Source organism: Cucurbita maxima, unplaced genomic scaffold, assembly GCF_002738345.1.
Source record: "Cucurbita maxima cultivar Rimu unplaced genomic scaffold, Cmax_1.0 Cma_Scf00037, whole genome shotgun sequence".
Classification (NCBI taxonomy): domain Eukaryota; kingdom Viridiplantae; phylum Streptophyta; class Magnoliopsida; order Cucurbitales; family Cucurbitaceae; genus Cucurbita; species Cucurbita maxima.
Window position 1 is genome coordinate 959766 of NW_019272053.1, and position 17591 is coordinate 977356.

The following is a 17591-nucleotide window of genomic DNA, read 5'->3' on the forward strand; positions in this document are numbered from 1 at the left end:
ATGTCCTTAAAATACTGCAATACACCACCTGAAATACAAATACCAATCATTTCCATGAATTTCGGCAACTGAAATATTCCATGCCTCTTGAAGGGCCCCATCAGAAGGAAGCCACAACATGAACATCTTTAGAATCACTGTTTCAGACAAGATCAGCAAATATACATACATATATATATATATATATATATATATGCATGAAAATGGAGGAATGCAGAAAAATGGAAATGAGGGTCCCGAGCGATGGGCGAGGTGGTTAACTAGAGACTCTTGGTGACAACCTTAACAACATCCATGCATCCTGGGGCTCTCATCAGCCTATCTTGGGATGCAAAGATGGCATGCATAAATCAGAACAGAATTCTTGGAGAAGATAGGACAACATGCCCAAAGATACTAATATATAAGTACATAAGTTGACACAGTTGCTGATGAATGGCATTGCTGCTGCAGGGATGCTGATACCAACTTTTCCACCTCTAAACTCAAGTTTGAACAAAACAGGGCAAAAAAGATGAAAAGAAAAAAGGTTGACACTCAAAATAAGATGCGGACAAGATGAGATAACCTAACTTTACTGCAAAACAATACGACGATCTCCTATGTGGTCTTTCTAATGATTCAACTCATCAAATTTGGAGTTGTTCGAGGTTCTCTAATGTCTTAATTTCTTGCTGACTGTTTGCCATTGTGGTTGTAGCTTGTTCTTCTACTTCAGCAGGTGGTGATTTAGTAGGCTGTGAGGGTGCGGAAGGAGCAGGAGGCTCTTCCTTTGAAGCAGTTGAAGCTGGACAATCTTCTTTTTTAAGTACAGGAGGACTTTCCTTGCGTGCTGGGGGAGCAGCAAAAGCAGGTATTGCTTGCCTAATCGAAACGGGAGGGGCAATACGTACAGGTGGGACTCGAATTACTTGCTGTGGAGGTAGCTTCGATGGTTGCGGTAGAGGCGGGGCTGAATACACAGGCATTGCTGTTCTAATTGTCACTGGTGGGGCAATACCACGGCAAGATGCCCTAAACTGCTGAACAGGAATATAAGAAAGAGCAGCTCCGGCACTAAACTTCTGGGGGCAGGTTCCAGAGCCTTCTACTGCAGAAGTTGGGGATTGTGGAATGAGTATTTTATTTGCAGAAAATGGCGCTCTGCTTCGAGGAGCTGCCTTTTGGCAAATTAAGGGAAGAATTTTTGATGTTGGTGCAGGGGGACGTTGGGGACTAGTTGGCCTTGGACTTTGAATATGAAGTTTTTTGGGGAATGGTATTGTTGCATTTGGATTTGACATGGCCATTTTTTCCTTTTGGCGATAATTCAATAAGGCTCGAGCTATCGTGATCTGCTCCAGCTCATCATTGTTTTCTGGTTCTGATGACGAGCTTGCTGATTGTTTAGCCACTAGCCAAAATTAAAACAAAATGTTAGCTCAACACCAGAATATATAATAAATAGGCACCATGATAAGATAAGCAATATTCTTAGAATAAACTTATGGCAACTTTGAATTATAATCAGGAGTGTTCGCAATTGATATTATCTATTAGAAGGAATCCCATGGTGTGTTCTCTCAGACTCGCACAAGAAAAACTGATGAAGGCAAAATATTTAATTGTTAAGCATGCCATTAGCACATCAAGCATAGGATATTTAGCTTCCATAGGAAATTTAGGCTATATAATAAAGACCGTTGGCATCAACATGTTGCAGAGGAATCGTTTGAATGCTAATCTACATGTTCCTGCATATAATAATATCATATACGGGTTGCATACCATTAACTTGCACAAAATATGCACAAAATAAGATGGTCTATTCTCTCTTTTCTCTGGATAATAGTTATACAAGGTAGGCATTAAAAAGAAAAACTCACATTGTTTTAAAGCTGACCAAGCTGCCATTGCAGCATTCTTCTCTGCCTGTTTCTTGTTCTTGGCCGGTTCTCCAGTAAATGTTATTCCAGCCAATTCTACTATCCCTGTAAAAACAGGTAGGTGACCAAGGCCTGATCTGAACGTTGTATATTGTGGCAATGGGGCTCCAACTCTTTGCGCAATTTCCTGCAGGAGGTTCTTGTAAACCCCTGTTTCATCCTGATCATAGATGATTAAAGTAAATAATTAAACCAAAAATCAGGGAAGGCAGCTCGAAGGACAAAATATTTGCCATTTTGAGATACTATCGCAAAATATTCTCATTTAACTGAAATCACTAAGGCCATACATAGAACCTAAAGCTCCATATGCAAACAATTCCATCGATTAAATGAAATGATACAAAAGAGATCACATCCTCATATCAGAAGATTCATCTCATACATAACAATGTTCAAGGAAAAGTAACCCAGAAATCGACCGAAAATTTCTCATCCCCCTCTTTAAAACACCATGATATTTGCTCGAACCGCAAAAGAGGAGAAATATAATTTAAAAAACAGCAAAGAAAAGTTTAGTCAAACAATTTCTACTGAAACTTGGGGAGAAATAATTACATCTAAAACCGAAGTTATAAAGCCTATGAACTTTTATGAACGGAGATAATGACAACGTCCTCCAAATTTCTAATTGGTTAAACATGAATCATCATCTCCATCTGAAATTCAGCCTCCAACAAGTTTATCACAATTGGTGCTGGATTCCTAGTCCCTGCCGTTGCTACAATACCCATCTGGTTATTTATGAGATCGAAGAAATAAAATGAGCCAAACTTGGGAGCTACTGAAAACACAATTGGACGACCGACAAACCCATTAATGAGCAAATTAATTACACAACCTAGCCCAAGAAGATTACTCCCGACAGCTGGTTCCGAGATAATAAGGTAAACAAAACTAGATACCTCATCTCACGGAACGGAACCTCGAGGAAGCGTCACGAGGTCACACTTTTCGTTCGAAGATGACCTTAAACCGTTGGCCTAATCAGAGAATTCCGGCCGATCAGAGAGATTACAAGTCCATCTCGCAACTGAGAAGAAAAACCCCAACCTAAACCATGTCACAGCCATCATTTTAACCCCAGATAGCAGAAAAACCATATCTAAGATCTTAATCAACCCATCGACCGAGATACTCGCAGACTAAGAACTCTAGCTGAGGTGCAAAGGTGCCATCGCTAACAAGACGCACAGATTGTGCAATTTCTCTATAATCTACGCTTCTTAGCCGCAGAAACCGGAAATGATATCAGGAATCTTAAGAAGAGAACAAGAACAAAATGCTCAACCAATACCAACATAACAAAAACCTAAAACTACTAACAAATTTCCACGAACCGAATAATCCAACCGCAAACAGTAACATTGATTCGTCGCATGAAAAGACAACAAAGAAATGAAGATCAAGCAGAGAAGAGAAGCAAGCCGAAGAACAAAAACGAAAACCAAACAAGACTCACCAGTATCCTAGCCGCAAGTGAATGAGGAGGACCACGGTTAGAGAGAGCGTTCAAGGCAACCTCAGCCGCGGAGTGCTCGGCCTGACGGAGAGTAGAGCAGTACTGAGGGCATTCAAAGACCTCGCCATTGAAGTTAACAGTAGCTTTAAACCTCGGCGCATGGTCTGGTCCTTCCCTAATGCAGGTATACGAGGGAAGATTAAAGCAACTCCTCTGTGCCAGCTCTTGAAGCTGGTTCTTGTACATTTCCGCTCCGATTCAGTCTCAGCACCGCTTCACTCCTCCTTCCACTCACTTCACAAATTAACCTCCTCCTCCTCCTCCTCCTCCTCCCTCCGTTAGGGCTTTTCACAGAAACCAAAAACCCTAACCAAGATCTGATCCACCGTAATCTAGCAGAAAAATCTAAACTAAAGAAGAAGATTCTCACCGTCGTTGTTGACAGAGACGAAAATCCGGCGAGATCAAAAGCTTTTTAGGGGGTTTTTTTTTCTCTCACTTTCAGAGAGCGAGAGAGAGAGAGAACCCCGAGGCTGGTTTGTGAGAGAGAAAGGGAAAATTTTCTTCCTGAAAAAAAAAAAAAATTAAATTTCAAATAATTTAACTAAAAAAATTAATTATTTCTACTCTTTTTATTTTGTCTTGTTTAGAATAATATTATATTGCGGAAATTTTCATTATTTAATGCTGTTTTTTGAGTCAACTGGAGCGTCAAGGCTGCATTTTGGCCTTGGATTTGATTAATCATTTTATTTTTTTATATAAATATATTAATTACTTTACGTTTTTTTATTTAAAAAAAAAAAGAGAGTAAATTATGATTTTTCATTTTTGTATTTTATTTCATTATTTTGTTCTCTCTTGTTTGTTATGAAATGACAAAATTGCCCTTCCCTTCCCATTTAATCTCTATTTTGTTATTTTCCTAATAAATCCTTACTTTAGAGTCTGAATATTTGATTATATTATTACAAATATGTTTTTCTTTTTACTATATATTTTGAATTTTGGGTTAATTATTTTAAAGTCGTGTTTAAATTATTAGTTTTTTTTAATATGGAAAATTGAATTTTAAATAATTTTTTAAATCTCCAAATATGGAAAATGAAATGTATGGGATAGAATGTCTCCTAGCAACATATCAAAGGATGCAACTGTTGGATGATGAAAGTCCCACATCGGTTAATTTAGGAAATGGTCATGGGTTTATAATCTAAGAATACACTTTCCATTGGTATGAGGTCTTTTGGGAAGCCCAAAGCAAAGCCATGAGAGCTTATGCTCAAAGTGGACAATATCATACCATTGTGGAGAGTCGTGTTCGTCTAACAGCAACCACTTTTAAAAGTAGTGGAGGCAAAAAGTGAAAACCTTGGACAAACCCACTAATGAATATGGACATGCGGTCATAGACAATATGCTCTAGATAAGCATAATTGTGACAATAAACACTATATTAGTAGAGATGTTTATATACGTTTTCTTGTCTATATTTTGACAACAATAAGTTCTCGTTAAAGCGCTAGAAGCTATAAAATTTCAAAATTTTGAGTTTTTTCGGAGAACATTTTTATTAAACAAAGTCCCTTCAAACCTAATGTCGGATACAAATAAGAATTAGAATATAATAAAAAGCAATGAAAGTATCGAAGTTGAGATGGCAGAGTTGGTCTAAGGTGCAAGATTAAGATTTTGATCTGAAAAACATAGGAGGACACATGTTTTAATGGAGGTATTAACGTATTGAATGAACCCATCAATTCGTGCATCCAAGGAAACAAATATGTAGACCTTAAAGATTGAGTTTGAAGCGATTCGTATGAAGGACAGTGAGTTAATATACGACTTTACCATGAAGTTGACGATCATCGTTACCGACATCAGTTTGTTCAGCGACAAGGTGGAGGAGAACTTTATCGTCAAACAATTTCTTCGAATTGTCCCTTGAGATTCAAGCTGATTATTACTTCCATTTATCACCCGTCCCACCACTAATATTCTCTTCATTGCTCCATTACTTTCCGATCTTCTTTTTTTTATAAAAAAAAATATAATTAAAACATTATTTTTCATTTAAAGCTAAAATAAATAATGATAATATTATAAAGGAACAAAATAAAAGAAAATAGTCTCCTACACATTTCTCTAGCATGATAGGCATAAATTGTTTGCACCCACTCAATGGGTACATCAATTCATTTATTTTTAAGTTTTAATTTTTTATAGTCAAAAACTACCCGCCTTTAAATTATTGTTTACATAATAACGGCATAAATGAACTGAGATCACATTCAAATGAGAGCAATCTTAAAGATGGGCAATTAAGATATGCTTGAGTGACCTTCTAAGAATTTTTTTAAGCTGCATGCATGTGAGTGAAGACAAAACAGAATGAAAAATCTCGTCGTGTTGGTTTGTGAGGATAATGTTTACTAACTTGATCATGTCGGGAACGGATGTAAATTAATTTAAAGTGATGGTGGGCATAAAATGATGTGATGGCCTCACCACTAAACGTTGGTGAAGGATTGGAATAGTTGTGTATTATTAACGCACCGCAAACATGGGTGTGCTCTTCTTACTTTTTCTATCTTGTTTTTATGAACAACTTTGGGTGCATTCTATTTTATTATCGAGTAGTTAAAATATGTGCCACGAATATGGAATTAAATCTTTAAATTCTTGATCGAGTGCTCTAATTTAAAAGAAAAGTACTTTTTAAGGATTCGGTTTCTAAAATTTGCATGTTTGTTTTAGACGAGAAGTTCACGAAGAGCCACTGAGATTTTGAGTAGAAAAGTTTTTGTTTTTGTTTTGAGAGGAAAAGGGAAAAACATGAACCACGAACCACAAAGTCTCGTAAGTGGAAAAAGTCGCGTAAGGAGACATTCAGTGCATTGCGATGCCAGTGACAATCGAGATCGACCCGCTCACCCGATCCATGAACTGGGCCTGCGTCCAACGATCTGAATCGATCCTATGTATGCCACGTATCAACATAAGAAAAATTGAAGAAAATTTGGGTACCTCAAGGATCAAACTCCTATTGTCAGAGCCAAATGCGTCAATCAAAAGATGACATGTGTCACATAGCCAATGCGATTACCCTTCACTGAGGCATGTGGTATGGAGTGTGGATTGCACACGTAAATACCTTCCAAGTACGTGGAAAGCGCATGACAAGCTTGTGAGAGGTGAATTTCACCCGTTTGGCCTCTCTTCGATGATTTTTCATCCCGATTTCAATACTAACCCTAATTTTACTTCAATTAGGACCTACCATAGAAATTTCAAGAATTTTGGAGCTCTTAGCACACAAGAAAGCTAGCTTTGGAAGATTCCACAATCAAGTAAGTAACCACGCATATTTTAGGGAGTAATGCTTATAGGGATAGCTTGGATTTGCATGGATATTAGTAAAACCAAACCATAGGTGGTCAGATTTGATATTACCTGCGCCTAGGACGATTGGATAAACATGAAAATAGTCATGCTAGGTATTTACGTAACTGAATTACTTCTCTCATGATGTAATGGATTGTTTATTACTATTTGTACAGAGTCGTGTTAGTATGGAGGATGAAAATTTGTGTATCTATGCTCTGGGAGCTTGATAGATGTTATCACCCTGTTAGCTATTATAGTATCTGAGGAACTTCCACTTCTATTCCCACTTCAATATGGTACTATTGAGGTAGGCATGAGGCTGGTTAAAAATGTGTGACTCGATGGTTTGTTAGATTACCCTGCACGGTGGATCCATCTTATGGTCGGGCATTGATCATGCGAGTAATTAGTGGTTATCTTGTGCAGATGATCCGTTTTGTGAGTAGACGTTAATCATGTGGGTAGCTAGTGAAGCTTGCATGTACTGGGGAGTTGCGCCCACCAACCTTGGGCGACTAGACGGCTTATGGGATGGGTTTGCCAGCTAGCCTCCCATTGATGAAGATCATTCTAGCAACACCAGGTTATCCTCATCTGGTATGGAGTCCGCAATATCTACTACTCAAAAGTGTGAGTAGATCTAAAAATATTATTACTCAACGAAAGAATAATGAGAAATAGAATTGGAATCGAAGGTTCAATCTTCATTGATATTCACAACCTTTAAATAGGATTCAAGATACCAACTAATACCTAAAATATTAACTAAATTTTGGGAATAAAATAAAATATACTACCAATCAAATCTAAAGAGAAAAATATTAACTAAAGCTAAGATATATTCTATAACTAATATATTCTCCAAATATTAATTGATTAATTCAAACTATGTTGCACTAAATTTTGACAAAGTCCTTTGAGGTCACACCTTATCTTCAGATATTGGTTACAGCTGCCTAGGCTAAGCTAGCTACCCAAAACTGCGTAGTAAGAGCAAAACACTTAGAGCCTAGAGTAAAGCCTGTAGTCACCTACTAGGTCATGAATGTGATGAAAGCCTACAAGTAGGTTGTTTACGGAGTATAGTTATATACTCATCATTTTTCTCCTTCCTTTTTAGGTGTTCGCAAGCTTTTGGTCGAGGTGGAGGAGTATTCGAGAGTTGATGGTCATAGAGAAGGTCATTTTGAAGCGTCAGTCCATCTTTGTGTTTGAGCCTTTTGTATTTTGTTTTGTAATGGTATCACAAATTCATTTTTTTCTTTTGTAATAAAGTTGAACAAACTCATCTTATAATTGAAATTTATTTTATATCTAATTTTGGTAGTGTTTGTCCTAATTTGATTTTAATTCGGTCCTAACCAAGGGAGAAAACAAAACCCTACCATAGTCTTTGTCTAGACACATTGGATACAATAATTACTCAGTCGTAGCACCAAAGTCCCGATAAAATTAAATACCTAATTTTTAGTCAACTTTTGATAGCAACATTTCCTTCCATAGTTTAAGAATTTAGGGATTTACATGAAAATTTCGTCTGATAAAGAATTGTGTTGGTGCAGCGACTGGGGCTCTAACGCAGGTGGACGACCCACGACCCAAACACCTACATCAAACCTGACTGGTACCTGCTCCATTTGAATCGAACCAATGACTAGTAACCCGTTACTACCCTTTAAATGTCTCAAAGATATAATATAAACATGGTATATTCACATTCATGACATAACCTGGAAGTACATGCATTTCACTACAAAATCATAGCAAACATCACATAAGCATAATGTAACATATCGTAACATTAGAAAATTGTTGTTAAACAAAGACGATCGATAACGAAGCTTGATAGTTACATCGATCTTCTTTCTATTGCATAGCAGTACCACACACTCATTGTTTTCTCTCACGAAGAATGAAGTTGAACAAAACGAAGTTAGGGGAATTCTTCAAAACTCTCATTCACTCACAAGAAAGTTTTCAAGTGTAGATGGAGATCCTCTTTAGCCAGCTCATGAAATTCTCCCACCATTTCAAAGTTTAAAGTCTCAATCATGGTCTAACTAACCACACGCTTTTAACTTATCAAACAAAGGAATGATATATGTAACCACTGCTAGCGCATATTGTTTTCTTTCAGAAAGCTTCCTCTCAAATTTTTTAAAACGTGTTTGATAGGAGAGGTTTTTACACCCATATAAAGAGAAAATTCATGAGAGTTTATGCTCAAAGTTGACAATATCATACCATTGTGGAGATTCGTGATATCTAACATGGTAACAGAGTCATGCCCTTAACTTAGCCATGTGTATAAAATCCAACAAAGAGTGTATTTTGTTCGAAGGGGTCTAGAGAAATAAGGGCTCAAAAGATCGTCAAGTCTCGATTAAGGAGAAGTTGTTGAGTTTTGTTGGACTTAATTTATAAGAAAGATTAGGATATTGTTGGTTTTGTTCATGACATTTTCCTTTCCTTCTTCCGCTAGGGTTATTTATCGTACTTTCACTCAGTTATGAATAATGACTCTCCAGAATGGTATGATAGCGTCTATTTTGAGCATAACTTTTCATGACTTTGATTTTAGCTTCTCCAAAAGGCCTCGTACCAATGAAAATGTATTCCTTACTTATAAACTCAGGATCATTCCATAAATTAATCTATATGGGACTCTCCCTCCCAACAATCTTCAACACACGCTTCTCGAGTTCTCGTCTAGCCTCCTAGTTGCTTTGCTTTCTCTCCTTCTTCAGTATCGAACTCCTGTCTCGGTCTCGGAACTTTAGCACTCACCAGCTCAACAGCTTCTTTGTCCCCTTTTAAGGCCTCTAGTTTGAGGTCCATCAACTTTGATAAGAAAAGAAATAACACGTCAAACTGCATAACATAATAGATTATTAAAGTTCAAAAGTATATAATGAGATATTCATTATTTATATGGAATGTATCTAACATAAACTATAAAAAGAAACAATGTAGCCTACTTTTGACAAAGAAAATGTGGTAGAAATTCGTGTTGATAACTTCGTTATAAAATAAGATTAAAAGAACTAGAAAAAGTAATTAAAAAATAATAGAGAGAGAGAGAAAATCGGTTTTGAATCGGGTCAAGGAAAAGAAATCCACGAGTAAAAGATTCGATCAGGTACAGTTCACGACCCGCTCTTATTCAGCTCAACCCACAAATTCACGGCCCAATCACGCGACCCTTACGCTAGGTTAAGATATTAATATGTCTTAAGTATGTGCTATGGATGATATAGATGAGATTTAACGTTTGAAGCATAGTTTTTGGAACAACTATAGAGTAATTAGTAAATTCGACTAAGGCCAACTATATAAGTGACGTTATTATTGGAGTTAGATGATTGATTGATGTATGATGGTGCATGCAGCTCCTGCATGTATCATATCAATTATGTGATGCTTATATGCTCTTTGTATTGACATGTGAGGTATGCTATGTATGCATGTGATTCCATTATGCTATGTTACGAATGAAATGAAACGTCATGTATGACATGTTATATCTTTCCATGTAAAGTTATGTGATGATTGTCATGTATACATGATACATATATGAAATACGTCATGGAGGAAAAGAGAAAGGAAATGTAATTAATGTTATGTTATGAACCAAAATTATGGGACCTCATACATGTATGTATTTCATGTGCATCGTGATACTTCCTTGTTATGTATGTTAATACGAACCCGTACTTTCAATATTTTGGTTCGTCATGATATTATGTGAACCTTTCTTTTTCTAAGGTATCGCCAGACCAAGTCAAACTCAGGTATTTGTACAAGCCCGCCTGGTGAATCTATATGTGCATACATGGACGTGTGTGAATAAGTACTACACAACCAGTCCAAGTCAAGATAAGATCAAGGTACGTATATGAGCCTGCCTAATTGGTTCGTATATGAGCCTGCCTAATTGGTCCATGTGCACATGCCTAATTGATCCATGTGCACATACAAACCAAAATTATTGGAAATGTAAAGAAAATGTAATTAATGTTATGTTATGAACCAAAATTATGGGACTTGATATATGTATGTATTTCATGTGCATCATGATACTTCCTTGTTATGCAGGTTAATACGAACCCGTACTTTCGATATTTATGTTTATCATGATATTATGTGAACCTTTCTTTTTCTGAGGTATCGCCAGACCAAGTCAAACTCAGGTATTTGTACGTATATGAGCCCGCCTAATTGATTCATGTGCACATACATGGACTGTGTCCAAGTCAAGATCAAGGTAAGTATATGAATTGGTCCATGTGCACATACATGGATAGATAGTGTGCTGATAAGTACGGCACATCCAGTCCCGTAGGGTTTCAATCATGTTATGTACTCAAGTCGCGTGCAGCTACCCGTTTATGGTAAAACTCTCATGCAATTAAAAATACAAAATACAAAATACAAAACAGATCAGAAACGCCGCCCAGAACCGCCGGTGAAGTAACAGAGGAAAAGGTGAGGGATGGAAGTGGAGAAGAGAAAACCATCAAAACTTTTAGTGGAATTCGTATACTCTAAAAGGAATATTCCCAAAACTATTATGTTCTTCGTGTTGTGATCCATTTGAATTCAATTCAATCTTCGAATCCAGTTTTTAGCCAAATCGCATCTCGAACTCTACTCAAATCTCTCCCTTTCAACGTTCTTCCAATTCCTTCCTCAACGGAAAACGACGCCATCCTCGTCCTCGCCACAAACTCGTGCGGCGGAATCCTAAATCGATCCTTCTCCAACTCATCGCCGCAGTTCGCCTCTTCCTCGAACCTATCTCTCCGATTCTCGATGTACTCGTTTCTCAGGATCTTCGACCAGTCCGGGATGTTAACCGGCAACGCCGCCGCTGTCGTTACGCTTCCGTCTCTAGCGTCCACTACCTTCGCCGATATCCGCTTGGAGATTCGCGTTTTGGAAACTCCGTCGCCGCGCGGGGAGTTGAAGAGGTCGGATTCGTCGATTTCGAAGACGAAATCGCCGCAGCCAGTACTGCGGCGGTGGTTGGGTACTTCGCTAGCGGGAAGAAAGCGGAACTTGGAGCGGGAGGAGTAGCTCTTACCAGTCGCCATCGGAGGAGAAAAGTAATAGAAATGAAGATCGGGGGGATTTGATTTAAGGAGTTTTGAGAGGGCATTTAAAAAAGTTTTGGGGATTGACGAAGACGAAGAAGACGATGAAGAATCGGATAAGATCTTCCTGCAAAATTACCAAAAGGCCCACACTTTCTCTTATATTTAAATTTATGCCCAAATGTTTCCAATTATTCTTTTTTCACCCCTGATTTGATGCCTCCCTCACTGTCACGTGCCTTTATTCCTCCCTTTAAAAGTTTTTCCATTTTTCCTTTTTTTTTTTTTTTTACTTTAAAATAATATATAAATTACAATTTTTTATTTTATATCCATCATTAAAATAAAAAAAAACCACCACCACGAAGACGCGGAGGGTATTTTGGGGAAATGAGTTTTTGTCTCATTCGTAAACAAATTGAGTCTATGTGGACCCTACCGCCAAAGCCACATCGATGGCTCATCTTTTTCTTTTTGCCAGGGTGTGTTAATGTTAGACGCGACGCGATGGAAAATGGTCCCCTCTTCGATTCCCCTGTTAATGCAAAGGTGACACGTGTTTTGATATTGCCACGTATCGCATTATGGCACTGAGAGATCCATATTGCCACGTGAATGTGGGCCCCAATGCTACCCTGGATTTCGTGGGATTTATCCTTACACGCGTCCTCCACAACAAATCCTTGTGATATTCAATACGTAAAAATAGTTGACTCATTTTTTATACTTTTTTTTAAAATATTAATTACAAAGAAATTTTATAATAAATAGTTTCCATTTAGAAAATAATATAACGTTTATAAATTTGTGATATTTAATACATAAATATATAATTTCATATTATATTCTATTGGACTTTAAAAAACTGAGCTCGGCCCAATAAACCTTCTCTACTCAACGGAAACAGCCAGGCCCAATAGGCCATCTCGATCACAGCTTGGGCCAAATTTGCCGGATTCGCGCACAATGAACCAAAACCCTAAATCCTTCTCGTTCATGGTACGAAATGCAGATCAGAGTTCACTCGCATAGTGATGCACAAGTGAAAACTACAGAAGTAAAAATTAGGTCCAATTCTATAGATCAAATACCTTAAAATCTAAACAATGAGGCGAAGATCTAGCAAGCAGCTAAAGGAATCGCATCAAATTACCCGATTCATTCGTCCATTCCAACTTATGCATCGGAAGGAAGCGAAATCACCGATCCCGAGTAGTTAGATCAATTTTTACACGAGAATTCCCTAAATTCTATCAATCTAAGAGCTAGTAAACTTGGTAACAGCCTTGGTGCCCTCAGAGACGGCGTGCTTGGCCAACTCGCCAGGAAGAACAAGGCGCACTGCGGTTTGGATCTCCCGAGAGGTAATGGTTGGCTTCTTGTTGTAGCGAGCGAGCTTGGAGGATTCCTGAGCGAGCTTCTCAAAGATATCGTTGATGAAACTGTTCATAATCCCCATGGCCTTGCTGGAGATTCCAATGTCAGGATGAACTTGCTTGAGGACCTTGAAGATGTAGATCTTGTAAGTCTCCACGCTCTTCTTCGCCTTCTTCTTCTTCTTATCCGCGCCGTCTTTTGGAAGTTTCTTCTCTGCTCTCGGCTTCTTCTCCGCCGGAGCCTTCTCGGCCTTCTTCTCCTCCGCTGGCTTCTTCTCGGCAGGCTTCTTCTCAGCCTTTGGCGCCATTGTTGAGTAACGAAGGGATTTGGAAATTTCTTGGAGATGAAATCTGTGTTAGGGGAAGAGAAATGAAAAGTTATAAGTTAAGGAAGGAGGAGATGGGTATTTAAAGATGGAGACGGCGCGATGTTATTGGTTCGATTTGTTTCCACGCGGATTGGTGACGTGGGCGGTAGAGATTAGGGAATGCGAATCTGACGGCTATATTTGATTAAATGTTGGTTCTTTGGACTTTAGGGTTAGAGTGAATAAAAATCTTGAATTAATTATTATATTAATTTATCCTATGCTCGATGGCATTCCATGCGTCTTGTGTTTGTAAATTAACACTCATCTTTAATGCTCACGCTATATAGTTACTCTGTGTGAGTAATGGGTACAAGAGCATCTCCACTCCTTTCCACTCTTCATCGTCATCGCATGTCCTCCAACAACGTTGTTCAGTGATGAATCTATTTCGGCATTCTAATTCAGATACCAAATGTTTGTTTCGGCTATCGATCAAAAAATTCAGATACCAAATGAGTCGACTTAATAGTACTAGACGGATAGATGACTATTATGAGAGTCTCATATTGATTAGATCATGGGTATACAAATAAGTGACACTATCTCCATTGATACAAAGTTTTTTGGGAAAACAAACAATAAAGTAATGAAAGTTTATGCTCAAAATGAACAATATCATATTGTTATGGATATCACAATGTTTGAATCAGTGGTATCAAAGTGAGAAGATGAATAATTTGGATAGTGTTAGATGGATAGATAACTGTTGTTAAAGTTGACTAAATTTTTTTATTGACGGATCCTTTTGAAGAGAGATAAAGAGTGGGTGAATAAAAAAAATTAATTAGGAATTAAATATACTTTTTTTTATGGAATATATGTATCAATATTCATGGATCATACCTTTCATCTCACTTCCAATTCCTATTTTAATAGGAGTGGGACTTCTACTTTTTCCGACGTATGGGCAATTGAAGGCTCAAGATCACAAACGTACTTGGGAACTTCTTCACATATGGATGACTTCGCTTGGTTTTTTGGGCTAACCATAGAGTTTATGATTGTTTGATGTTGTTGAGGGAGATGCTTTCGAGTGGGTTGCCAATCTAGGGTTTGAGTCCATGGAATTCTTTCACGAGGAGTAAGGATGTTTGGTTATTGGAACTGTTAGCAACTACAACCCTCCACAGTTATATGATATTGTCCACTATGAGTATAAACTTTCATGTCTTTGCTCTTGGTGTTCTTTACTTATAAACTCACGATCTACCTCTTAATTAGCCAATGTGAACTACTCCTCTCAATAATACTCAACAGGAGCTAAAAGTAAAGGGGTAAAAGTTTTCCGTTAGTCGACATTGTTTTGGACGAATTAAATTATTTATCACATTACCATTCTACTACCTAGTAGTAAACACAATGCTCAAAATGGGCTTACATATTTGTCGGTAAAAGAGCATTTTAATAATCATCTAAAACTTGGTACCGTTACTTACTCGTAATTAAAACACACTAATATCTATAAGCTTTTAGATTAGATGAACTATGTCATATGGGCAACGAACAATGTTGAGAGTTGAAACTTTCTAGTTGTTTGTTTTGTTGAATCGATTAGTTTGATTTTCGTAAATGTTATTAATTTTAGTAGGTTCAATGCTATCACGTTTTTTTTTTTTCATAATAAAAAAAATACTTAAGTCAAGGAGGAAATTGATGTTTCTTTAAAAAAAAATTAAAAAAAAAAAAGAAATTATGACGCGTTTATATTTACTTGTAGCTAGCTGTAAGTTACATGATCTTTTTTTCTTTTTAAATTGGTTGGGGAGGAGTATGAAACACCCTTTATAAGTGAAACTTTTTCTACCAACCCGTTTTAAAGCCTTGAGGGGAATCCTAGAAGAAAAAGTCCATGCTTGGACCGTTATAAATGGTATCAGAGCCAGGTTACTAGGTGATGTGCCGGTAAGGAGGTTGTTTCCCTGTCGACACAAAGCAGTGTGCTAATAAGGACACTGACCCTAAAGGGTGTGGAAACCTTTCCTCGGAGAAGACACGAGACGGTGTGTTAGTAAGGATGCTGGCCCCAAAGGGAGGTGGATTTGATGGGATCCATGAGGGGGTGGATTTGATGGGGGTCCCAATTTGATTTAGGTAGTTGCCACAAGTAAGAATCACAACACAGTAGTTCAATCGTAATGCACATAGATAGCTGGTTGCAAAGAGGTCATATCACGAGGAGATGGTACAACTTTCATGCACACATACAGGAATGAAAAAATAAAGGCGATTTGTGCCTCTTCTCTAGCCATTTCATGTGCGGCGTGTCACGGTCATACTTGTCAAAGGCGTGTTGTTCATGGTTGATGCCTGTTTCATGCCAAACCTCTTGTATTGTACCACTTTATTGCTTTCCTTTACCGCTTTTTATGATGTATAGTTTCTTATTGTATTTTCTAACCATATCAAATTTTGGCAAAATTATGTATGCGTCTCGTAAGCCTAAAATGCCTAAGAATGTGCTAGTTTTCAATTCTTCCTACCTAGAGTTATATGCTATCTAAGTCGTTGTTGCCTTCTTTGTTTACTAGCTTATAATATTGCTTTCTTCGTTACTTTCAAACTCTCTTTCCAAATCTCTCTTTGCCCCCGTTTTCTAAAACCTTCTTCTTAAAACATAAGTCACTATAGAGAACTGACATAGGCGAGTTTCAAATGGCGGAGGTAAGGACAACATGCATTTTCTCCTATTTCGATAAAAAAGATGATGATGTGTCCGATTTAATTCATGATTTTTCTTACCCACATTTACTTTAAAAGCCAAATTAACTCCTTGAATGCATGTTCTTATAGAAATTCTAATGGTTTTTAAATGCAAACTCGGACCTACCCAAGAAATTTTGAAGGATTTTTTGTGCTTAGAAAGGATTTGAATCGAGCCATCGAATGCGATCGAGTAAGTAAACAATCATCTTGTTCTTTCATAAGAAATGCTTGAAGGGATTACTTAGAATTGCCCTTAGGAAGTTAAGTTGTTTTACTCGGAATTACCTAATATGACCTAAAATCGAGTAAATTATGAAAATAACTCACTAAATGATATCCGCGGTGTAGGAAATATTAAATTAGAGTTTTATACTATGAATTTATGATACATGCTAAACTTAAAGGTAATAGAAGCATGTTTAGTGCATGAACCAATGATAAGAGTGAAATGACGAAAATGCCTCTACCATGCTTATTATGATGTTTTATGATTTTATTGATAATTATGATATTACGTATGAGTTATGCATTAAGAAGGTTAGACATGAGCATGACATATATTCTTGAAGTAGGGCCATTATGAGTTATGTAGAGCGTTGTAGGCTATTGTTGTGACTTAGCTTTTTATGATAACCTAAAAACTTATACATTTGCTTTAAGGATATAGACTAGTCAAGGCACAATCATGACCCTAAGCCTTTAAAAGACCCTTAGAGTGAGGTACATGAACCTAAAAACTTATACAATTTCTTTAAGGATATAGACTAGTCAAGGCACAATCATGACCTAAGCCTAATATGAGGCGCATATAGCTAGGTACTACTTTACTTGGACGTGCCTTATACCTCAAGTTCTTTTAGACCTCCCATTTACGTAGTACATCATGATCTTATGTTTTCCTCACGTAGGTGGGATATCCTGTTCATATTTTTTTTTGCAAGATGCACAACAATTTTGCAAGATGTTAGACTCAGACTATGTCGCGGGAGATGTAGAGGAATGCGGGGGCCACTATGGGCCATGATATGAACCACGACCAAGGAATTTCCATATCTTAAGGTCCAATTACAAGGACGAGAGCTAAGAAGCTACAACAAATCTTATACAGTTATATTCAAGCTATGGTGAGCTCATCAAAGAAAATTCTAGAAGACGTTGGAGACCTCCCTTATATGTTGTGCAAAGTTGAGCTTCAAGAAAGAGATTAATTAAATGCACTTTAAGTTGCATTTAATGAACTCCGCTGAATTTATGAAACTAGTCCAAGGATGAGT

General features: G+C 37.4%; 3 protein-coding genes and 1 long non-coding RNA gene across 6 annotated transcripts; 1 reads left to right on the forward strand and 3 right to left on the reverse strand.

Moving 5' to 3' along the window:
• Positions 1 to 254: 254 nt before the first annotated feature.
• Positions 255 to 3944, reverse strand: LOC111468613 (double-stranded RNA-binding protein 2-like). The gene is made up of 3 exons (XM_023113888.1): positions 3388 to 3944; positions 1866 to 2085; positions 255 to 1393 (listed from the first exon to the last, which is right to left on the reverse strand). Exons 1-3 carry the CDS (start codon positions 3631 to 3633, stop codon positions 630 to 632), a joined length of 1230 nt encoding a protein of 409 aa, XP_022969656.1. The 5' UTR covers positions 3634 to 3944; the 3' UTR covers positions 255 to 629.
• Positions 3945 to 6516: 2572 nt separating this feature from the next.
• Positions 6517 to 8013, forward strand: LOC111468606. 3 transcript variants are annotated; one of them, XR_002714777.1, is made up of 4 exons: positions 6517 to 6581; positions 6661 to 6737; positions 6950 to 7371; positions 7895 to 8013. It is a non-coding gene; the product is annotated as an uncharacterized LOC111468606 (long non-coding RNA). The 3 variants fall into 3 exon arrangements; XR_002714775.1 differs by having other exon boundaries at positions 6661 to 7371; XR_002714776.1 differs by having other exon boundaries at positions 6661 to 7357; positions 7895 to 8007.
• Positions 8014 to 11378: 3365 nt separating this feature from the next.
• On the reverse strand, positions 11379 to 11867 carry LOC111468572. Its single transcript, XM_023113826.1, has one exon. It carries the CDS (start codon positions 11865 to 11867, stop codon positions 11379 to 11381), a length of 489 nt encoding a protein of 162 aa, XP_022969594.1.
• A 992-nt stretch (positions 11868 to 12859) lies between these two features.
• On the reverse strand, positions 12860 to 13621 carry LOC111468523 (histone H2B). The gene has a single exon (XM_023113766.1). It carries the CDS (start codon positions 13549 to 13551, stop codon positions 13126 to 13128), a length of 426 nt encoding a protein of 141 aa, XP_022969534.1. The 5' UTR covers positions 13552 to 13621; the 3' UTR covers positions 12860 to 13125.
• Positions 13622 to 17591: the final 3970 nt, after the last annotated feature.